General features: G+C 49.4%; 2 protein-coding genes across 2 annotated transcripts in view; both read left to right on the forward strand.

Moving 5' to 3' along the window:
• Positions 1–1,420: 1,420 nt before the first annotated feature.
• Positions 1,421–24,632, forward strand: part of LOC120951341 (homeobox protein B-H1-like) — a 29,288-nt gene continuing 6,076 nt past the window's right edge. Inside the window, exon 1 of the mRNA XM_040370007.2 lies at positions 1,421–3,652. Coding sequence (XP_040225941.2) covers positions 2,428–3,652 — 1,225 coding nt within the window. The 5' untranslated portion in view covers positions 1,421–2,427. The remainder of the gene's footprint in view (positions 3,653–24,632) is intronic.
• The window catches only part of LOC120948371 (ABC transporter G family member 23), a 188,339-nt gene continuing 178,573 nt past the window's right edge, over positions 14,867–24,632 (forward strand). The window contains exon 1 of the mRNA XM_049606647.1: positions 14,867–14,870. The gene's annotated coding sequence lies outside the window, so the exon portion shown is untranslated. The remainder of the gene's footprint in view (positions 14,871–24,632) is intronic.

Consider the following 24,632-nt stretch of genomic DNA (forward strand, 5'->3'; position numbering starts at 1 on the left):
AGCAGAGTCTGACAAAAGCATCGTTGTTCCGTTAAAGTTCTTAAGCAAAATAAAAAAAATATTGAACATGTTTCAATGATCACTACTTCAACCATTCGAGCATTGGAAGAGTCTACGGCTACGAACCAATCGCAATTTTCTTTGACAATTTTTCCCATCATTTTCTACGGCCAACCTTTCAAACATTGCGTACGTGCGTATAACAAACACACCTAGCACGTAATATATCAATTAGGAGCAGATGATCAACGGTAGTTACGAATGATGGTTTTACAAAATGGTCGCCCATACGGTCGAATTTTGACAAACGGTCCACTCGCAATCCACACCAAAGAAACGGGTGATTATAAAGTCATTTCCGCTCCTTCCTTTACGTGCTTAACTTGAAGCTGGTTTGATTATTTGTAGACCGTAATTAAGGTGCGTGGAACGGTGCTTTCTATGAGGCGATTGGAGTCGAACATGCCGAATTTCGCTGTGGTACAAGCGCGTTGGTCGGTTGGGTGAATTACTGACAAATGTTTTTTCGAATTCAAATTTCCTTCCCTTCTCACGGTGGCCGTCTGTTCCGTGCATTGGTTTTGTTGTGTGTTATTGTTGATAGCATGCAGCAGCTGGTTGATTTTGTGGCTAACTGCACAACACGGGCTAAAACAGATGCATTCTGGAAACCATATCCGCTTGGTTAGCGAGAAACAATGATGGAGGAGAGTGATAGAAAAGAATATTGCTTGGAAGATGTTTTATTATGCTATGTTACTGTGCTTAGTACAGTTAAATAATTATATGCACTCAAAACAATTTTTTCTGTGTTTTTTATGGATATGTTGTACATGAACACCAACGGTTCATTTCCATTATTTATGTGCAACATATTTGCTTTTTACGTCTTTACTTACAAATACGAGAAATAAGAGACGTTAAATTTAAGAGAAAAAAAACGAAGAAACAAAAACATAAACGAATAATTTAAATTCCAATTTTATGTACAATACCACAGTTGCGTTACATTCTGTCATTAATTCAGAAGATCCATTTGCTATCTCTTAAAAAGAAACTCTCGAAAAGCTCGACTCGTTGATAAGTGGCATCGTAAAACCAAGATGACGAGCAAGTGACATAAATAGAGCGCAATAGATCGATAAAGACCCGCTGCGCTTGCTAATGCCGCTTCAGCACTCGTGCAGCTGGCAATCCTTCAATCTCCTTTCGTAACGAGCAATAAGAAAGGCTAAGACGCAAACAACACCAACCCCCGTGTAACCGTACGCCAGGCACAAGGCGCACAACACAACCAAAGAGCGAGCGCAACCAAGCAATCACTGCCCCAATGGCCACAGTGCACAGTGTGCTGTGCGGAAACGGAAAGCACCGAACCGTCGAGCAGAACGAAAAGGGACAGACAGTGCGCAACGGCCGGAGCGCTCTCGAGCGCGCAATAAATAATACATTTAACTTCTAAAACGCTTTTGCACTTAGTCGCCTAACTACATGCGCTCAAAAGTCAATTAACCAGCTTAACAAATTAGCCACCGGAACCGGAAGGCAGCGGCAGCGGCGGCGGCGGCAGCAATGGCGCCCGCTCATTGGCTGTGCGGAGTGCGCAACCGTTCGTTAGCTCCGCCTACTTTTGCAACGGCGCAACACAAAGAGGAAAAAATGCCGGCCTTACGCAAACCACGCAAACGCGCCGGCCGACTGATCCGTCAGGCGAGGCTGCGGACGGACCGAGCGAACAAGTTTCTTTCCAACCGGCAAAGCGAACGCCTCGTGGTCGTGCGGACACGTTTCGAAGTCGAAGTGCTCTTGGGCAGCCAGTGCGTGGGGTTTACGTACTTACACACTCCTGTCGGCGTAGCGCGTGTAGCGCGGTGTGCGTGTTCGTGCGTTGTGTTTGCGCTGTGCGAGCTTTGCTGTTGATGTCGCGTCTTGGCAGGTGCGCGCTTGGGTTTGAAGTGAAGAGTTTTCCAGTGCGGCGTGCAGAGATACAGTGCGGTACAGTGCGATTTTGGAGCATTCGTGTGGCGTGACAATTGGTATTGTGAGGAAATTTAGCACAGCGTCGTTCGTTTTGTGCGTGCGAATGTGGAAAGAAAGGAGAATAAATTGCGGCGTGTTTTTGTGCGTACAATGTAAACTGTCGATGAGATAGAGTTAACGGCAAAGGTGGTGCAACTTGTAACGTTTTCTCGAAGCCAAAAAAGTATGAATTTAAAGTGCAAAAAGCAAGGCTACTGGTGTGACGATATGTGCTAAAAATTAAGACGCAATGTTTACCGTGTGTTAAGTGACAGATAAGGCAGATAGTCCCATTCACTGCTGTAGTTGTTCATGATCTCATCCCACCCTGTTTGTGTGGGATAATAGGCGAGATTTGTTTGTTAAAAAATTCAGACCCTTTTGTTGGCGGGCTCCCATAAAACAAAAATGCTCGAAGAAGCCGATTTGCGAGCAGGCAAGATGTTGTGTCGGACGAGCAGTCCGCCACCGCCGTGCAGCAGTCCCGCGGGGTCGGAAATATCCGTCGGCTCGCCGAGTCCACCGCCCATCGGAAGCGATTCAGCCCATCCCGCCCATCTGCCCCATCCGCACCCGCTAGCGGTGACGCACCTGGTCCACCATCATCCGCTCGTTCACCCGCACCATCCACACCATCCGGCGGCCCTGCATGCCCATGCGGCGGTCAGTGCACTGCAGGCCCGGGCCGAAGACTACTTCACGCCGCTGAAGCGGCTGCGCATGGTGGAGGGTGGCAGTGGCGTCGAGCTCGCCAGTCCGCCCGGTGGCAGCCCGAAGGAATCCACCAGCCGGGGCTCGAGCCCCACGACGCCCATTAACAGTGCGAGCAGTGCAAACACGGTCACCTCGCCCAACAATAGCGGCAACACGGCCACCACCCTCACCACCAGCACTACCACCAGCAGCAACACTACCAAACCGTCCTCCGGGTCGACCGCGGCCGAAGGCGTCAAGTCGTTCTCGATTGCCGACATCCTGGGGCGCGACGCGGAGGCTGCAAGCCGGGAGGGAGCGCGGGAACCGAGCCCCCCGCCGATTAATCCCGCCCTGCACCATGCTTCCCTGTCGCACCATCACCTGCATCTCACCGGTCACCATCCGGCGGCCCATCTGGCGGCGGCCCACCACCACCACCATCACCATCACAGCAGTAGCACGCTGCAGCAGGCGGCGTCCAAAATCGTGCGACCCTGGGACCATCTGCGGGGGCCGATCCCGGTGCGGCCCTTTCTGCCACCGGCTCTGCTGCACTACGAGCACCGGCTAGCCCTGGACTACCACCAGCAGCTGCAGGAACACTTCCGGGCGCAGGCCCAGCTGCTGCGGCACATGAGCATGGACATCATCCCGTCGGAGAGTGGGTCGGAGCGGTCGAGCTCGGCGGCCAGCGATTGCTGTTCGCCGGAAATTGGCCGCGGGTCGGACCACCAGAGCCACCAGTCGTCACAGTCCTCGTCGTCCGGGGTGGGCGGTGGATCGGCGGGTGCGGGCGATGGCAGTGGCCGAAGCGGTGCCAACGGAGGCGCTAGCGGGGCAGCCAAATCGGGCAGCAAGACGGCACCGAACGGGACGCCGCTCGATGCACTGTTCCAGATGACTAACAAGAACTTCGACGAATCGAACGAGGATAGTGGTAAGTTGAGCAACGATTCGTGCGTAAAAGAATGATTCGAAAGATTTGGAAATACGCTACGGGTAATTGTGCGGATTGGCAGCAGCAATTGTCATTTGAGTTTCCTTCATTAAAACACGTCTCGTTGCGTGAGCAAATGTCTTCTTTTATTGACTTTCTACTTGCTTATTGCCAATGCCTTGCTCAGGACATCACGGACTTCACGCAATCGAACGTGTGAAGTGAAAAAGGTCGCTACGTAAACAAAGCTTGGAAGCAAGTAGGCGTCGCTTCGCTGTGGCATGATTGCTTGCTTTGCTAATAAGACGCTGTTTGAACAGCGCGTCCCGGGCGAGTTTTTCCCCACGGATGTTTGCCTCATAAAGCAGCCATAGTTGGCCGATTTGTTTGCAGATCAATGGCAGACGAAGCTCGCTTGCTTGTCCCTTTTTCTATGCAGTAGTTACGATTGCTCAAATATTTGCACTGTCTGGAAGTTTTATTTAAGCAACACGAGAGCTACCAACAATAAACGTTAATAAGCAAACTTTACTCCAATTACAAACAAAAGAAAGTGTGAGGAAAAGCGTCACTTGGGAGCGCAAGTTAAGCGGAAAAGGTTACGATTGGTGGGGATTTTGAACTGTTTTCGTAATCTTAATTGTCTTTTTTTAACTTGGTTGCAAATCAAATCAGAAATCTTCAACGAAACTACATTCGGTTCGGAAACTTCAGAGTTTTGAAACGATTCTCCTACACGATACTACATAGTCTAGTATTATTATCTTTTCTACCTTTTCCCCTTTTCATTACCTTCCTGATGCGTTTTGTTGACTTTCTTCCTTCCCTCCTCCTCTCCAACAGCGATAGAGAGAGAGCAGTCGTGATGGAAAGCGTTTGATAATTTATGAAACCTACTCATGCAACATTCATGATAACGCTGCCAACTAACCCGACCGAGTTGCGCATAACGTTAGCCGTTCGAGCGAATATCTGGACCACTCGTTACCCACTCCTCGGTCGGTATTGGATGGCGGAGAGACTTGGAATTAAAATTAGATTACCAAGACTTACAAATGAGATCCGATTACCATTTCTCCTGCCGGCCGGAGCAGCGGACTCGTTGGCGGTGCTCGGTGGCTCGGTAAACGATGTTTCGTGTTGGTTGTTGTTTTTTCCCCCGCTCCGGGAGGTTTTGTTGTGTTTGTTTGCGGGTCCATAATATCACGCATTCGTCCCCTCTACCCACCCCTGCAGTCAAGTGGGAACTCGGCACGGTTGCGATGCCGATGCGCGATTGTAACGCGATTGTAAACGCAATAGAGACAACGCAATGGCTCGTTGAGGGCAACACGAATCTACCCCTCATGGTAGCTGAGGAACGAAGGGAGCTGGGGAGGAAGAGTAAGGATGAGATTGTCCATTGTTTTTGCACCGGCCCGGCACGCTGACAGTGTGGCACATTAATGCACGACAAGCAATCCTCGGCTGTTTCGTGTTTGCTGCATCACCGAGCCGCGGCACGGCTTTGGACTCGTTTGTTAAGCTAACGAGCAATTTTCATCGTCGATTGAGGTGTGAGCGAGGGGTTTGGAGAAGATTTGCTGCCGCTGCCGCCGTTGCCATTAACCTCTCCTAACCACCACTGCCACCCTCCGGTAGGCTAGGTTTACTTCCGTCACAATCCGACTGTAGCGTGTGTTATCATGGGCATCGCTATTTTTGAGGAGCTGCAGACTGATTAACTAACGAGATGCTGCTTAATCAAGGCGCGATCGTGGCTGCTGCCCGTCTCGGGGTTAATTACCCTTGCGACGTCACGACTACTGCTTTGTGCCGTTTGCTCTGCTTCTTAGTTATATAGGTAGTGCGGCCACTCGGATACTGGTAAATTATGCACGATGGTTTCATTTTGTTTGAAGACAGTGGCATTAAACTGAGTTGAACTTGTTAAGCATTTCTTCAACCTAAATACTGAAAACTTGTTCTGAAAGATATATAGTACAATGGAGCAAACATTTATTGTACATATTGACAAATGCAGCAACATACTAGCAAAAACACCAAATAACGATTTATCAGATGATCTTCTTTAAACATTAAACACTGAATCAACAAAGTTCCTACTAGAAAAATAAAGCTTCAAAGAAGAATAAAAAACCTCCAATGATCGTGATTTAATCGAAATTATGGTTACGGAAACAAAAGAACAAAAGCGGATCACAACGCAGACGTGAGAAGCAGCATCACGTCCGCAATATATTGGAACAATATTGGCCCCCGAAGCTTCTGGTCTGAGCGGGCGCTGAGCGGGAACCTGTTTTTGGGATTTCCGAAGTGTGCAATAAATCAAAATCCAATTACCGAATCTTCCAATCCGATACAACCAAACAGAGTGCCCAAGGTCGGATCATCGTTGAAAGATGCCGCAAGATCAAATCGTTCGCTACCGCAGCTGACGGAACCGATCTCGGCGTAATCATCATCGATTACGAGAAGCTAGAAGGAGAAGTGCCTCCGAGCCTTGCCCAAATTGGTTTGGCAAATAAGCTTTGCTGCGCGTAATTCAATGCTGTGGTTGCGTTTATTGATTCACCAACCGTTCGGTAGGTGCGCATTCGCATTTTTGCGTGGGAACTTTAGTACATTGACAAATTGAATTTTTTCCTGATGTGCAGCATCAGCTGGGAACAGCGCTCAAAAATCATCAACAGCCTAGCAAATTCCAATCAACGCACCACCAAAGCAGCAAAGAATACGTATGATGGTTTTGCGGCTCCCAAAGCTCAGGTTCAAAGCGACCCGAACGAAGAACGAGCCACGAAAACAAAAAGTGTCGGGCAAGGTGAGAGAAAATAACACGTTACATCCAATTGGCTACGCCCGATTTAGATTGATCCAACAATTATGTTATTGTCGGGATGGAAACGATGTGTTTTTATCTTTCCCTGTTTTTTTTTTTTTTGAGTCACCTTTTCCCTTTTCCGCTTCTTGTTACCGCGTCTTCCGTGCGCTGCTTAATGTGTGCCGCGGCCACTTGCTCACTAATCAGGTGCATCCTGTTTCCTAACGCACCAACAACCAGGCGTCCAGGTGAATCACCATCGTCGGGTGAGCTCGAATCAAACGGACGTCGGCATTCCACCGAAATCCTTCGCCAGCGTGCGTGATGAATCGACGCGATTCGTCATGGCGGCCCAGTCTACTGAGCGAGAGGGAGCGGAGTGGAGCGGCGGCCAAAACGGTCCCAAAAATACGGGCCAACTCCCGGGGCTGCCACCGAACCGCACCGCTGGAACGAATCGAAGGTAACCTCGGTGCGATCCTGAGCGATCACGCGATGATCGCTTATTGTCGCCAGACCCGACTCTGTTTTGGCCACCGGCCCCGCTGCCACTCAGCGCTCTCCGATGGCAGCTGACAGGGCCGACGGTTAATGGCGGTGACGATCGGCGGGCGAAGCGGCCAACGTTGCAGTTTGGGCCGTGGATCTGCCCGGTGCCAGTGCCACTTTAATTTATCACGTTCCGGATGTCAAGCCGAGCCGTCGTTCCTGCGTTTTCCTTCGCACCAGTTCGAAGGCAGCACAACAGCCAACGCGCAGTGCCTACCGCTAGCAGCCAGATCGGCGACCGACCCTGAAATTTGGCTGCCTGCAACTGACACTAATGGTGAGGCGACCCGGCACTGCTGGTTTTTTTTTTGTGCGTGCCTTCACGTTGTCTTTAATTGTTTTCTACCCGTCGGCAGTTGTTTGGTCTGGAGGAAGATGCAAATATGCAATTTTGCACTGACATGCCCGGTTTCCGTGGACGGCTTTCTGACTTCAAAAGCCGAAGCACACATGTGCCAGAACGGGAACAATGCTCTTTGATCACGAAAGTGTTGGGCACTCGGGCACAATAATTCCGCGCGCATAATCACAATGTTTGACAGCGGTAGCAACATCAAAGAAGGACAAATATTGAACTACATCAAACGAGCCGGCTTAGGCGATGACAGCCAGCAACAAGCAAGATGAGCGAAGATGCTTTGCGCAGCTGAAACTACATTCTGTCGCGATCAAAAGACATTCGATGCACTATGTTTAGGGCAATTGTTTGGGCAATAGAAATAAGAAAAGGGGGAAACATTTCATTTCCTGCAGGCAGGTGTTTCTTTCAACTCGAAACGAAATTGAAACGGTACTGCTTTCACCACCTTCATTCACAGCGCTCCAAAACCGTCCAAAGCAAATCAATTCACTCGCCCTGAGCTTGCCCTGGACACGATCGGTAGTGCATTCAGTTCAGTGCCGTTTGCGTTCGTTTCGCCCGCTTCGTCTTAGAACCATTAGGCACCGCTGGACATCGACACCTCGATTCATTCCCATCCATTCGAGAGCCGGGCTCAGCGACGGGCCAGCAGGACCAGCTCGTTGCCGCTTTTGATCGGCAATCCGTAGAGCAGCTTATTAGCGCGCTCGCCTTTCCTACTTAACTCTCCACACACACACACACACACACACACACACACACACATCCCTTGTCTGGAAGCGATACTAAAGCACGCTGGACGATGGGTTTGTGGCGTGCGCGAGTTCCGCCCGGTAAAGGTTCGCTCGCGATCGAGGCCTGTTCCACAATTGGTTTGAATAAAATCCCCTCTCGATGGCGCTGCTGCTGCTGCGGCTGTTGCGGGCTTCTTCTCGCTCGACGCATAAGGAAGCAGGTCGAAGGAAGTCATTGGGCTGGAGGACAATACACGCGGCGGAGGGGTGGAATACGAAATGTTCGCTACATCAAAGGCCACATGCCGACAGATCATCAATTTTTCATTGATTGACTTAATCACTTTAGTACCGGTTGATTACAGTTTTCGGGTCTTGATCTCCTTGTTATTCTGTCGGGTTGGGGAGGAAAAAAGGAATCGTAGGACACATACACGCACACACACACACTACCGGGCTTGCAACGTTCAACATATACCAATAAACGTTTAGCTCGTTGTTTTGCGCGCGCGAAGAGGACAAACATTCCAAACCGACGGTGCGGATGGAGAGGAGCGGATTGCCTGCCCGGCGGCCAGTTGATCGTCGCCAGCAATCATAATTCTGCATCGAAGCTACAACAACAGCAACACACACTACAACAACAAAAAACCCACCGAAAAGAACGAAACAATAATCGACACCGACCAGAGCGAGGAGTGTGAATATCGTTGCCGAAAGCCGAAGAATGGCCCCCAAAAGGAAGGGAGAGCTTGCAGCGATCTGGGCAGATAACAAAAAAAAAAAACATGTGAAATGCTGTCAGATTGGGCGTTCATTTTAGCGCGCCGGAGAAGATTGCACCGGGCCAGGGGTTGCACATGGGTAGCAAATTAATTCTTTAATGCAAGGTTCGGAATTAATTAGGCTCTTGGATAAGGCTAATCGTGTATCTTGCTTATCTTAATAATTCAAATCAACCAGTCGCTATCTCAGTTGTTTTTTTACATCCATTCAACCTGCCTCAACGGTGTGAACGTGACGCTCGCCTATCAGCACAGTACTTATGTATCGGATTATCAAAATGACATTTTGTTTCGTGCTTGAAAACATGCCCCGAACAAGGCGAGAACCATTCCCGGGGCGACCCGAGATTAAGCCAGAACGGGAACAAAAGCCCTGCCTGTTAATAGCTATTAGCCGATTGATAATTCCACCTTTCCGCCGGTTCTCAATCATCGTTTTAATGGTCCCAAAGACCCGGCTCGATCGGGCAATAGTGGAAGTCCACTGGGTGTGATGCCGAATTTGTCGACGCTTTAAACTAGGCGTCCGTTTGCCTGGTCACCTTTAGCTTGGGTGAAGTTGCTGCACAGATTAGCTGCCCCCGTGGCTGCGGCATCAAACGGGCTTTGCCGCCGCCGGCACCAACACAGTTCAGTTCGTTTTTTCGATGTCGATGCCGGTTCCTTCGCTGAACAGCATAACTCATTCAACTATTAGATACAACAATAAAAGTCATAATAAGCCAACAACAAGCAACCGCGCGGACGGAGTGGGAGCGAGGAGAGACGGCCTTACCTGGACTGGGACTGGGCTCGGGCAGCAGCAATTCGGGAGAAGGGAAGGGGATCGAGCCAAACCTGATGCGCATCAAACGAGATTTGAATGTGTGCCAGCGGAAACGGTCGAATATGACGAATGTTTCGGCTGCCGGGGGAACGCACGTGGAGGAGAAAATGTGTCGAAAAAGCATAAGCATGTGATCAAGCATGTATGAGATCGCCAGTTTCGCAAGTGTGTGTGTTGAAGCCCGCAGCCCACCTCGGCCCGGTGCGCGCTTTTGTGTAGGATGACTGGTACAATCGGACCCCCTCCCTCTCCCTCAACTGTAAATGCTAACTAATATCCTCTTAATACGAATTGTTCTTCGCCAAGTGCGGCTGCAAGATTGCTCACTCACTGGGCCACCCCGCTCGGACGACTCGGGGAGCCTCTCTGGGCCGCTCCCTCGCAGCCCAACAGCACAGTTCGCCCGAGTCACTGCGGCGTCCGAGGCGTTCAATCCGGTTACCCCGGTCGGTGCTCGGCCGTTTCGATGTTGATGAGCGAACAACCTCAAAAGCAGAATCCCCGTAGCTCGCCGTCTCGCTCGAGCCCGATCTTCTCCGTTGGGCAAGGGTAGCGAGCAGGGCAGGAGAGGCTGCCTGATGATGATGATGTGTCTGCCTGTGTGTGGCGAGCGGCCTCCGGTATAAATGGTGGAAGCAGCAACAAGGTGATCAAAGGCCAACGCCGACCGAGCCCAAAGGTGTCGGCTGGGCTAATTGGAAGAAGATCAAAGGATGCCGCCGCCCGGCCCTGGCACAATGAGCCGAGGGAGCTTTTTGTGGCCGCTTTTTTTCTTCTCTCGCTGCAGCCTCTCTCGTGCTCTCTCTCTCTCTCTCTCTCTCTCTCTCTCTGTCGCTCTCGTAGGAAGCTCATATTAAAGAGGTAAAAAAAGGTGAGAAAGAAAGGATGACACGCTGACCAAGGAGATGCCCGGGCCGGATGGGAGTGAGGAGATGTGTGTTGCTTTGTGTTTCCTTTTTCTGCAGCTACTCGATCTTGAGATTTGCTGCCATCTTCACTGTGAATGGGGTTTTTTGGTTCTCTCTCTCTCTCTCTCTCTCTCTCTCTCTCTCTCTCTCTCTCTCTCTCTCTCTCTCTCTCTCTCTCTCTAACCCACCTGATCGGACTGAAACCCATTTCACTGGCCAGCAGCATTTTTGATGCTTTTTCCATCCACAATTTTGCAGAAGATCGATGCTGGTAATAACTCTATCGCGCGCTTCTGAGCGCTGCTTGGGAGGCCTCACCGTGGCAATTGGCTACAAGTGAGCTCTCGCACACTATCGACCAGCGAGACAAGAGGGCTATGTATTTGTCGGGGAGGGCTGTTCGGTAAGGGCCTAAAGGAGCGAAGGGTGACGGCACAACAAAAAGCAACTACTTCACACACACACACACCTACAAACACAGGTACCAGACAAATTGAGTTTCAATTAATTTCCGATTTTCGCTAAACGATCGACGCGCTACGATCATGGAGGTCTTGGTATCTGGTGATCTGGTTTAGGCTCTCGTGTCGATGCCTAAGATATGAGGTTTTTTGTTTTATGTTTACAACTTTAGATTAGGCTTTTTTTGTTGGTTTCGGTATCACAAGGGATAGAGCGGAGATAATGGTACCAAAAATATGCTCCACTCGTTTGGGTGTTGTTTTTTTTTTTGTTCTGCGGTGTGGCCTACAGCAAGACCTCATTAGCATCCGATTCAAATACATTTTCCACCGTTTTTCAGCAATAAAAGATGTTAATGAGTCTGAACGGTCGGGCGGTATTAGTAAAGCCTATTAACACGGTTCGACTTAATTATTTAATTCAAACCCATTTCTGCGCTCCGCTCACAATGAAATCGTTCGCGCAATACCTGTTTTGATTGCCAGCGCAATCGTTGCGAGTTCAAAATTTGCGCAACCAAATTTCGTGTACGTGTGTGTGAGTGTGTTTGAACGTGTGTTTGAACGTTTGCTCCAATTATCATCCCAAAACCAAAAAAAAAAAAAGGTGAAGCTGCCACCGACGTTGATAACCTTTGCCGGTGGTACACGGGCTCGTTTGGCTTTCACAACACTCTGCTGAGCTGAGAGCGGCCATTCAACGCACCCCGATGTTGTCCGATTTCAATCCAATTAAGTCTTTAAGGCTCGCACGAAAACAAAACCATTCTCGCATCTCGCTCTGGAGAGCTCTCTGGTAGACGAGTTTGTTTTTCGATGCACTTCTTCCGTTCGGTGGAAAGTATCATCGGCTTAGAGGTGCTAGAGGTTGGCTGGCTGGCTGGCTGTTGTTGTTTGGTTGTTCTGCTGTTGTCACTGACTGACAACCGACAATCACAACAAAACGAGCCCAACACACAGAAGAAGAAAAAGATCCTTCAACAAGTGCACGACAAGGAACACGCACTCGAGAGTCAAAAGCCCTGTACCGACTGCGGGAGAGCGGCGAACGAATCGGATCTCCACAACTGACCGCTATAATCCGCCGTCACTTCGTAACGAGCTCGCCACTCACTCAGCTGTCAAATTAAATCACCTTCTTTCGTTCGCCGTGCAGGGAAGACCATCTTGCCCGATCAAACCGGGAGGAAGCAAAACGAGAAACGGAGAAAACTTCTTCTTCCTCCATCTTTGGTGGATCGATTCCGATGTGTTCTTTAGTTTCCCAACCAGCTTCTAATCAATGCTAACCATTCGGGCGATTTGGGTTTAAAACGAACGCTTCCGAAGCAAATAGTATCGCTCGGTGAATCATACCGAAAGTTCTCACGTAACCTCACCCAACCGAGACTGGGTTCTTTTGTTAAGAATTCTGTCCCAATCCTACAACAGATCGGCCACCTTCGGCTTATGAATGAACGGCAATTATTGATTTGTTAATTGATTCTGGACCGCGGGCCGCGTAGTGGTGGCGGTGCTGGTCATCTCCTTAAAAGCGTCGGCAGTGATTGACCGCAAGTATCATCATTACCGCGGCCGGTCCGTTTGTCTTTGATCTTGGCAGCGCTTCCTCTTGGTGGGGCGGCGTGGAAAACAAAAAAAACCCCGAAGTAGTGCTGCCACTTCCTTGCTGCCTGCCTGAAGCTGCACAACAGAACGGATGGCGGGAGCGAGAACGAGAACCTGGGCGAGCGCCCTTAATTCGATAGTCGGCGGCGAATGCGTGCCCTGTAATTATCGTCCCGAAAGCCCCTGAAGGAAGCGGGCGAGATTTGGTGAGCCCACCGTCGGCACCTCCACGCCAGGGGCAGCCGGCGAGCCGGCGATCACTTCTAACACCTACACCAACCGGCCCACCGGCCACCGAAATGACCGAAAGCGGAACCCCGACACCTTAACCAGCTCAAACGTCATAATGATGCTCGCAAACACTCTTCCCTCGCTCCGCTGCCAGCACACGAGCGCGAAGCTAATGATTCACGCTCTTTGCGGCAGTAGAGGCTGAGGCCCATTTTTTGTGCTTTAATCGATTGATACGTCAAAACCAATCGCTCGCAACAAGTCAGATCAAACGCCCAGTGAAAAGCGTGCCTCGGCGGTATGGCAAAACAAGGCGAGAGAAGCCCAGGCCTGGTGAACTGGGCTACGGGATGAAGGAGTATCGCTCGGGATTTCTATCACTCCGCACGGGAGCGAAAGCGAGTACGAAAACGGAGCGAAACGAGCAGCGAACGGTCGAGGCAAAAAGTGGGCAACGAAAATTGAACGAAAACTCTAATGCACACACACCAGAAGAGGAAGAAAAAGGTGAGACGGCGAACCAGGACGCCGGAAAAAAACACACCGACCGACTCCATAATTATGTTTATTTATGATCACTTACCATTGTGAGCATTGTTATGCAAATAAGAGCAGTGCTGATGCAGCACGAGTGCAGTGCGAAAAGCGGGGTGCAGAAAGAAAAGCGCACGGAGCCCGCAGTGGAGCTGGCAGTGAAGCTGGCAGTCCGGGCGCAAAAAAGAGACGTTGGGTTTTGAAGATCCCCAGCTGGTGCAGCAGATTTTTACCAATCCCGGCGGCAGCAGGCCGACGCTTTTCACTTGCCGTAGAGCGCAGAGCGTGGTGCAGAGTATCGGTCGAGCATTCATGCTTCATTAAACTATTACCAACCAGAGGAGCGGAAGTTGCACGAGCCGGCCGATGCACAGCAGAGGGGGGTTTGAAAATCTCGACTGCCGTAAGCGAGAAGGGATGCGGGAAACGAAAACCAAGCGAAAACCGATGGAAAAGCGAAGCGTAAATCCCCCAGCGTCCGGAACGATAATCGATGACACATTGAGCACGGTGCGAAGTGATGATTTTTAGTGTAAACATACGGATACGGATGCGGCATGAAAAATCGTGTTTGCCGCACTGGCCGGAAGAAATCCTTCCGGGAGCAATCTGTCTTGCGCGTTGGCCGTGCGGTACCCCCAACTGGTGGCTCGATTATTGGCTACTTAATCAAAATTGCGCCAACAAAAAGGTACGACAACGAACTCCTCCCTCTCCTTTCTCCCTCCTTCTCCCCAACACAGCGACAACAGCAAACAATTTGTAATCGATCCATTTCGATCGGCGTATCGAACGCCATAAATCAATTTGGATCGAATTTTCGCTTTGCACAGTTCACCCGCGGCGACACAAACACACTCACACACACATTCACGACCAACACGAACAGGACCAAGCACGGGGAGGGGTTGGACACGCAACGATAGGAGATTGTTTCATTAATCCCCAATGTAAACAACACTTGACACTTGGCAACCGTCACCCGGCCCAAGCCCAAAAGTCAACGGTTTGCGCTCGCTCCGTCCGCGTGTTGCGAAGCAATAAACGATTTGGTGCTCCCTTTCCCGTGTGTGTTTCCCACTACTAGCTTCCTTCTCAAAAAAAGCCAAAAGGCGAACCTGCGAAGCGAAAACTCCCCTGTCTTTGCAGCCCGTCGCACAAACGGCAGGCGGCATTCAATGGTGAAAAATGGAGACGACACGAACGAACGCCCGAAACGACGTGATTTATGGTCGAGTGATTATTCTTCATTCCCAGCGCTTTTAGGGATGTATGTGTGTGTGTTTGCTTGGGTGCGTGTATATACACACGGCCAAGACGGTCCACCGACCATCATCACCACTACCAACGCGTGCCAAAGCGGTGGAGCGTATGTTTTACAATTGCGTGCCACCACCACCGCGGGGATTGTTTCGCTGGGCGGCTTGTTGACATGTTTTAGTAGCATCATCAGCACGCATCAGCCGCCATCATTCGTAACGGTAGCCGGGTGTAGTGAATTTAATTTGACAGATGATAGAGTGATGGCCGTTTTATAACCACCATCGAGTGTGCGTATGACGGATCGCTTCCACCCCAGGGGCCTGCTTGATAACAGTTGATTAGGCGCGCGCCGCTGATTGGTGCTCACGCGAACATGGACGACCTCGGCGGGCGGGTTACTTTCACAAAGAGTTGATCGCCGAAACGAAATTCTAAACGGGTTTGTGTTACCCTAAAACGTTAGGAGTTTTATTAATTTAAGCAATTTCTAAAACACTCAAAACTGTTAGCGGCCTGCACCTAAACCACCAACAGGAAATTGAACCTACGACGGTCTGGACCACCCAAGCACACGCAAGCATGTGCGGTCCCGTTTTTTCAATCAATTTTCCATCTCCGTTGGACCTGTCGAGAGCGATTGCAGTGGAGCGAAAAGAAATTGCGCCGAGTAGCACTGCCAAAATCTCCCACGACCCAGACCTCCCCAGACAGCCGACGGGGCGTCAGCGGTGGAGCTGTTTGGCAACATCATCTCGACGTACTTGGTAAGTGCCACAGGCAGCGAGTTCACATCGCCGGAGGTCTGGGCGATATTTCCGCCCCCGTCGGGGAAGTTTTTCCCCGAATGAAAAATGTAGCAGAACGTGAGTAAGACGTTTTCGGCCGACCGCCAGAGCATCTGCTGGATGCTTCTCATGATCAGGTACTGCACCAAAATCATGCGGCAGAGCAGCGGTCTTCGGGCATATGAGTGGTGTGGATATGGTGAAGCTGCTTGTAGCTCGTCGTACCGCAGGTATGCTTCTAATTTCCAATTAATTTTAGTTTCAATTAAATCTTCAACTCCTTATTCACTTGCGGGTCTCTTTTTTTGTTCTGCCACCAGGAAATTGTGGCAAAAGAGCAATGACAATTTTCCACCAGAATTAAAGAGCTGTGTGTTTGGGAGGGAGGAGAGAAGGAAACAATGTGCCTACCCATGCGTGGAAGTGATGGTGGTGTCGAACACAAAAGCTAAAGCAAACCGACGCAATTGGTTCGCATTAGTGGCCAAACTCGACGGCCGGCGACGACGAGCGATGTGACGAAAGGGAGAAAAAAGGCCAAGCTAACGAGCGTACGGCAGAGTGCCTAAACGATCGCATCGGATGGGACGCAAGCGAATGTAGCTTTTTTTTTTGGGAGATGGAGAGGTCTTGCTTCAGCTCGGAGGTCCTCCCCGCCGCCATTGGTCATGCTCCGGTGGGTGACAAAACCGCGGCGATGCGATGAATAGACGTATGGGAAAGAAAAGAAAAACACACACGCACACGCACACATACTACTCGCATTTCCTTTCTTCTTTCAGTGTACAGAGGAGCATAAAAAAAGCCTTATCTAAACTACCCCCATAAGCCCGGTCCGGTCGGCACACAATCGCCATCTTACGCGAGAGGGTGAACCGGGCCCGAGCGCGAGCGCGCGCGCGCGACAATCGTATTACCAAGAAAACGTAAGCCCTAAACGAGCGCGATAGGACAAAACGGGGGCATTTCATTCGCCCGTCCGTTTTTTTTTCGATTAATTTTATAAATGGCTTTCTCGTGAGTTTGTTTTTGTCCCATTTGTCGCTGCCGCGATGGACGCGGGTTTGCGTGAGACTCTCGCCCCGCTCCTGTGGTGGTGTTGGTGGTATCCGTCCGTTTTGCTCGCGCCGTATTTACACGGTTGAGGGCATTTCAATTTCCTGTGCACCGAACACCGCATACCTTACCTTCTTCCCCAGAGACTGGCTGATTTCGGGCTGCTAATTCCATCAACTGTGCGGCACGCAGCGACACAATTTGAGTTTAATCAATCTTGTCGGCGTTCGGTGTGACTTCTTCGTTTGGCAGCTGATGGGTTCGGGGGCTTTTTTCAATAAACTGTGGTAGCATGTCCAATGGTTGATCGAAACAGACACATCTTTTGAAGAAATGATTGAGTAATTTTATTTACTCATAATTTGAATATTATTCCAAAGTCTACCGTCTCTAACATGCATTGTAGCCATAACATTATCTAAACTACATCCGGACAGACGTTCTCCACGTAACATGTGTTGCAAAAATGGCATTCTATTCTTGGAACAGTGAAGCAGCCCATAAACACTGATTTCTCTACGCCAACCTCAACTACTGTGTAAATAGTGATGTCTAGCCATTACAGTAACAGCGTAACAGTCGGAAACGAATGCGGTAGCATATCAGCATGTGGGCAAACATTGCCTTCAAGCCTCGTTCCGCGCTCGATGTTATGCGTTAAACCCACCTGCTTTGATCCCAATATCAATCGCAAGACGGCGGATGTTGAATTGTTTTGAGTTTCTACTTTCTCTGGCCTGCAAGCATACCACGCCGTCTAGACTCGCGAGACGTTTTCGGCCATTAACAGCCGGAACAATTTGTTTGCCCAGCCCAGTCGATCCGGCCAGTGGTTGTTATGCTGAGTGGTTGTGATCTCTTTCTCAGTGCAGGTTGGGTGCATAACATGTGCGTGCCAACTTGTCGATGTGTGTTGATTTTGTTTGCATATGGTTTCGTTCAAACATGGAAATAGTGCAATGACACCATCGCAAATCACAATTCTCAACCAAAAATTAGCAGCCCAAGTCAGGCTCATACACAGCAAACGCGCTCACAGTATATCTCGGAAAGTGATCTTTCGTTCCTTCGTTCTTCCCAACCGTTGGCACTCTATCTCGTTCTCTCTTTATTACATAATTTTTTGCTCACCAGTTTTCTATCTCTCTCTCTCTCTCTCTCTCTCTCTCTCTCTCTCTCTCTTTTGATTTTTTGTTTACTCCTTTTGGCCGTTGTCGGCAAAGATCAAAGCGCCGGGTGAAAAGTGAACACACCCTTTAGGGCAAATTTTCCTGTTTTCTTCCGTCCAGAGTTTCGAGCTGCGGCCTCTCAATGCCCGAGGCGCCTGAAGCGTCAGAATTGAATCTCAATAAGTGTGTGAGTTTTAACTTGTTTCGCGATTTTGGTTTTTCGCTGTACCGTTTTGTACCGACTGGAGATTGAAATTGTAACATGCTGTAGTGTAGGCCTCGGTGTATTGTAGTTCGGTTGCGTACGTCATCATTGAAATTGAGGACTTTCTCTTTACTTGCGAGCCTTCGATTGTTTGGGGCACATTTTCCACCTTATCATCATCAACGACCCGAGCGCGGGTAAAGGAACTATGGTTGTGATTTTACTGTCCTTTCGGTCCGAATCCCTATGGGACGCTTCCAACGATCAGCCCGCGCTGTATCGCGATCGATCTTTATAGTGCTCTGCTGTACGTCAGAGCCACTCCCTGCACGACCACCGGCGCCTTTTTGCTCTATCACTTCAAGCGAAACGAGCCTTGCAGCCCGCGGGCACCGCAGCACCGCTGAACGATGACGATGATGAACGGTAACACTTTTACGAAGAATAAATGATTTTTAAATTAATAAACCTCAAAACGGGGCGCGCACGGTGTTGGGGGTTTGTGCTGGGATGTTGTTTGCTTCCCTTTCTTGTGCGCTCTTTTCCTTTTGTTTCGTACGCTTTGTTTTGCTCAGTGCCGTGCTCCGTTGAGCACGATTAAGGAGCAAAATCCCGCTCTTGAAGCTCGATAATGACCGACAGAAATTACCCTCATCATCATCGTTCTGCGGCACCCGACACGTCCTGTTCGCCCGAGCCGGCGGTATATAATGGTCTTGCGGTGCGATGTAGCTCTCTGTGTGTGTGTGTGTGTGTGTGTGTGTGTGTGTGTGTGTGTGTGTGTGTTGCGGGGGAGCTAGACGGAAAGTGAATTAATCACTTCTCATCAAACTTCCGATGCGCGTATGCGCAACTGCGGTGCATTTTAGAGTGCTGTTGTGCCGCTGCACCTGGAACATTTCAAGCCGGAGAGCGAGAGACGGGAGATGAGGGCGCACTGCGCCAAACCAAGGGCTTGGCAGTATGATCCCGTGGGCCACGGCTTGCACCTTTCCTTTCGGCGGTATCTTCAAGTGGCTTCAAGAGAGTGACTCAAATGTTTATGTTTAACTCAAACAATCATAATTACCATCTACTTATCGGTGCACGCACTGCCGAGTTGCATTCCCGTCGCATCGTCGGCTGGCCCGGTGGCTTGTGGTTTCTGTTGCGCCGCTTCTCCTATCTTAAGTAGCAATGGGTCGGTTAAGAGCATCTTCGAGAGCCTGCCTGTGTGTGTGTGTGTGTGTGTGTGTGTGTGGGGTGAGGGTGGCTTGCTCAGTCCGTTTCTGCCAGAATTACGTACGAAGATGACGGCGCCCCGTGATACGTCAACTTGGCTGCACACAAGCCATTTAGACCCGTTACGATACGAAGCGGCAAGCATGCAAGAAACGATTTCTCTCTCCGTCCACCATCCACTTCAACGGGTTGATTTGTGTCCACAGAGAGTAAGAGAGAGAGAGAGAGTCAAACTCACTCTGGGTCGCTAAGGATCCGCTTCTCCCTCCCCCGTTAGCCCGTTTGGTGAAATGATTTTTTTTTTATTAATTTTATGGCTTTTAAACGATAGTAAATTGATGCTTAATATTAGCATTTATGACTGCCGCTGTCGGCATCGCTTTATGCTTTTGCCGCACAGTTTCCCATCCATTCGCTTCGGAGTTGGCGACTTTCGACCGCTCCTGCCCCAAACCGGGGGCAGTGCCTGCGAAGCCAACCTTCAAGCGCACACTTTGCGACTTCGCATCGAGCTCGGTCCAGGTACGCTCAGCATATCTGACCCGCAACGCTGACATGCTGACTGTTTTTATCTTTTTTGTCACATTTGGACACATATCGCCGAGCATATCAACCATCATCAACATCATCACATCAAAACTAGCCGCACAATTCGTAATGATTGTCCGCTTCGTACGGGAGAATCGGCAACACTTTTCGACAGCCGGAACGCGGTCTCGGGAGAACGTGAGGCTCAGCGCAACAGGCTCAACAATGCCGCGCCGTATTCTCCGTTCCAGTTGTCGGTTATCAACGCTATTTGCGTGTGAAGGATGTAAAAGGCAGCAAGACAGAGAAGATTCTGCGGAGGTTCTGCAGAAAAAATGGCATTTGCATGGGCATGATGGCAAGATTTACGACCAGCAATCGGTGGATCGGTCAGATGAATGCTGCACAGCGACGAGACCTGCTTGCTTGTTGTGATCACCGCACCAGGTTGCATCCCCCATCCCGAAGCCGGTGATGGTGCGGTGGCTCCGAAGAAGATTCATTACGTGCTGTAAATGTTTTCGATACGGGACGAAGTTTTGCATTCGAAACGCGCACAATTATTGCAGGGGCAATTGGACAGATTCGGCGAGGGAATGCTGTTCGATAATGAGGTTCTTCGTTTTTTATGGGCCTTTATATGCTCCGGCTGGGTGAGGTTTTGGAGGTGTTTTTTGTTCCATTGCAGATTGAAACTTCAACTTGTACGGAATTAATATAAAAAGCAACGCGAGTTTTTATGACTAAATGACGAACACCTCAGTTCTTAAGGAAATTATCTTTAATTTCAGAATTATTATGAATATATTTTACGTAAGACTTGATCTCAACAGAAGCAAAACATCAGGCATCTTTTCTGATCCTCATAATCCCACTAAATCGTTATCAATTGTTTGCCAAATGAAGGTACAGGCAAACAACGACAGATCATTCGAGGTACTATCAATAAACATCCTTCTTCATGCCAAACTAGACTTAACACTAACCATATCCCCATCGACAAGCGTGTAAATCTCGGTGCAGTTTGTGGCCTAGATATCGAAGTGGTCGGCTTTTCCCAGTGGTCATAACCCTCAACCCCGGATCGATTAGATAATAGACGCACTCGGGAGATGGCCGCATTTTCCCAAGCCCTCCACTGAACCGGTGCGTTGTGCCCGAGCGATGCCACTCCAAACATCTTCCCCGCAAAGCGTCAGCGAGTCTTCGTTTCCGGTGAGGAGATTTTTGAGCTTCAGTAACAAACACCACATACCAACAGCAAGGGCATGTTTTACTACCAACGTTACATTTGCATATAGATGAGGGTCTACGAATAACAAAAAAAGTGGTTCCTCTCTAACGGTGGAAGCACTAACCCTCCTCCTCCGGGGGGCCTTGACGGCTTTGGGAAAACGAAGCGAACCGGCAAGGCGAAGAGAAAATTTATGACCTGTGCACTCACTCCTAATTTATTGCTTTCCAAAAGGATCGACCTTTTCTGCTCTCTTTCTGTATGTGTGTGAGTCTCTCTCGTTCGCCGGGCCCTTCGCCACCGTGCTTGCAACTTTCTCCTCCGGCAAGAACGCAAACGAAAGTGATAAAAACACGGCCGGCAGCAAATGTCCGGGCTGCAACCTCAAATTACAACCCACACCACGAGCGTGCAGTGTTTTGACAGCAAATGGGTAAATTAGTTCTTTTCGGGCGAGAAGAACATTTTGTCAGCTTTCCGGCACATTGATGCTCCGGCATGAATGAATTAATGATGCGCGGAAGAGCATTTCATGTCGATTTTTTTCTTTGTGTGTTTGTGTTTCTTTGGGATAAGTTGTGTGTTGTGATCATGTTTTTTCCTCTCTCTTTTGAGTACTCATATTGCAACTACATTACATGAGTACATGTAATGTTAGACACAACATTACGCTACACACGTTTTGTTCGCAACTCTGGTGGTCATTGGACCGCCCGAGTAGCCACTGGTGGGTGGTATAGCATTTGACTTCATCCTACTTTACACAAAAAAACACATTCTCATAGCAGAGGAATGCTTCCTGTTACTTCTACCTCCAACAACCCGCAGACCATGGGTCCCGCAATCAATAGCGCATGTTTGTTTCGGCGAGTGAGTTTTAAGGGCTTTGTTGTTCTTTGCAGTTTGTAGCGAATGGGGTATTTATTGAAAATTAGCGCCCCGATCGAAAACGACCGCGCCGTACCTTGTGCCACGAGCCGGAGCCGGCGGGCAGCCAGACAGGAAGGTGCAACGAAGTGCTCACTGGAGGGGAGACGGCCGTACGAAGGCTCGTTAAATGTGCCAGTCACGATCTGATTTGAAAATTTGCTTTCTCAAACCACCCCAAACCTTATGGAACAGAAGCAAACACACGGAAGAACAAAAAAACACTCGATCGATAGTTCTACTATCGCACCGAGAACACCGTTGACCTGGGCCCAGACATCGACTTTACCCCTTTTTTTGCTAAGCGGCAACAGACACGAAACCACGGTGTGCGCAATGGGAAATGGGAAGGGAAGTTTTCCGTGTTTTAAAGCCCCTTACCGTAGTCACACACACACCACCGCGCAAACGTCACTTTGAAAACGAGCGACATTCACGCGATGTTGTCCGATGTTTGTGTGTGTGTGTGTGTGTGTGTGTGTGTGTGACGGGAAGTATTTCGGCGTGTCATAAAAATAATTACCCTTCACCGACACCGACACCGAAGAAGCCCGAACCGTACTTGCACAAGACCGTTGGTTTTGTTCCTGCCTGCCTGGCGCTAATTTTTTTCACTTCTCCCCCTTTCGAAAGGGAAAATGCCCACTCATTCTGGGAGCTCAAACGGGAAGAAAAGCCGGCCTCTATACACACACACACACGGGAAGGAAAAGCTTTAGAAGGTACGGGAAAAACACAAGCAACCGGCAGCACCGTTGGACCCTCGTCGGTGTGTTTGTGGAAAGTTCGATTTAATTACAGTGTTAATTGATCATTGTTTGAGGTGCGACCCGGTTATTGTGTGTTGGGTGCTCGCTCATGCCCATGTCCCGTTTTGGGCAGGGCACTGTGTCCGTGTGTGTTGGGCCAGGGAGCTACCACCGAGTGGTAATTGATTAGCTCTGGAGGGCTGCTGAACGGGGACCAAAAGGAAATATCATCCCATTGTGTTTGGCGCTTTGGAAGGTGCGGTAAATGGGAACCAAACTGTGAGTGGGATTTTGAACGCCTATTTTAGGTCACTCATTTCTGCTAAAAATATATATTAGTACATTAGGTAATTATTTTATAATTATTTTTTTACTCTAAGGTCTAAAAAAATCCAATAGCAGCAGCAGCAGCAGCAGCTACTAAATCAAACTTTAACTCACAACTCAACGCTAATTAAATGGCTCGGTCCGCTAATAAGTTGGCCTAGTTTCACCGCACCACCCTTCACCTTTTGCAGTGGCCGGGAAGGACGGGCGAGACCGAAACCAACGGCCAGGCGACACTTGCGTGCCACTAACAGGATTCTCATCATGTGGGCTGCATGAAATCATTATCCTAATGTGAAGCTTTTGTTCGCAGCACAAACACGCTGTATGTTTGTGTGTGTGTGTGTGGGCGAAGGGGGACACACTAAACAGGGGACAAGGTAGAAAAAAGCACTATCATTATACGCAGCTCTGGTGGTCCCTACCCGCAGGTCCTACTCCCGGTTCAGCTTGACGAGTGACAATTTGCCAGTGGCAGTACTGACACGAGGTCGTACACTACCGACTTGGATTCTAACAACAGTAGCTGCAATCGACTGCATCGTTAGCATTAGTCACTACGTATGTGTGTGTGTGTGTGTGTTCTGTGTCTCTATGATAGAAATAATCGAACCCTCGGAACGTTTGTTGGTGGTGAACGGTGTACAGCGGGGAGTACAGTGCTACTACTTACCAATTTGTCGTTCATCATTTGTTTCCATGAGCTTAGTGGTTGCCGTACGGTAGGGTCAGGTGAGGTGCCTAACAGACACTGTCTTTCTTTCTCCCTCTCTCTCTTTTGCTACTCTGCCATAATATGGTGTCCATAATTAATTGATTAATTAGAAGCAAAATCGTTAGCGCAGCGGGCACACTACGAGCGCGGAATTGCGTCATCCTTTTCGAGTCCTACAGCGGGCGACTGGAAATTACTGCTCAAGACACCGGTTGAAGGCGAAGGTAGGCCCGACTACGTGGCCGTTCCGCTCGCTCGACTCACGTTTGTTTGCAAAAAATACTGCAAATTAGGTGCCGTTCAAGCTGGGCCGTTCAATTATGGTTTTATTGGTGTCAGCAAACTACCAATTTTGGATCGAAGTTGTTTACCGTAAGAAGTATCAGACGCCAGCAGGAGGGAGAAGGGAGCACACGTTAATCATGCCATTTAATTATCGAGCACTTGTCGGTTGTATTTCAACGGTTTTAAAACTTTTATTTCTTAATTGTTCGCCAAGCGGACAAACGTTCAAGGGAGCTTAAAATACACATATTGGGTTGATTTTACCTCGGGAATTCGCGCTTATAGTGAACAAAAATTTGGTTCAATCGATAGAATTTCCGCTTGCTAGAAGCTCTTCCAACATAGCGCGACAGTAAGACTTCCCAACTCTCCTCACCGAAACATAAAGCATAGCGAACACAAAAAACGACACCCGCAAAACGCGCTGGAAAGAAGGTTCGAAAGGAACGAACCCAACGCAGCAACACCAGCACCAACACAAAGCGCCATCGCTTCCTTACGTGGGGCGTGGTTTTTTTCGGGGGTTGCCAGCAAACAACATCAAAGTCGGCGTCGTCGACCGTTCTCGCTTTCGTTCGCGCTGCCTGCCGGTCCCGCTTTGGCGCTTGCTCTGGCTTGCTTTGGATACATGCCTTGCAACACCCCCAGCCGCCCGGCCGCTCATGATCACAATTTATCAACCTCTTCTTACGCAC

Source organism: Anopheles coluzzii, chromosome 2 (assembly GCF_943734685.1).
Source record: "Anopheles coluzzii chromosome 2, AcolN3, whole genome shotgun sequence".
NCBI lineage: Eukaryota > Metazoa > Arthropoda > Insecta > Diptera > Culicidae > Anopheles > Anopheles coluzzii.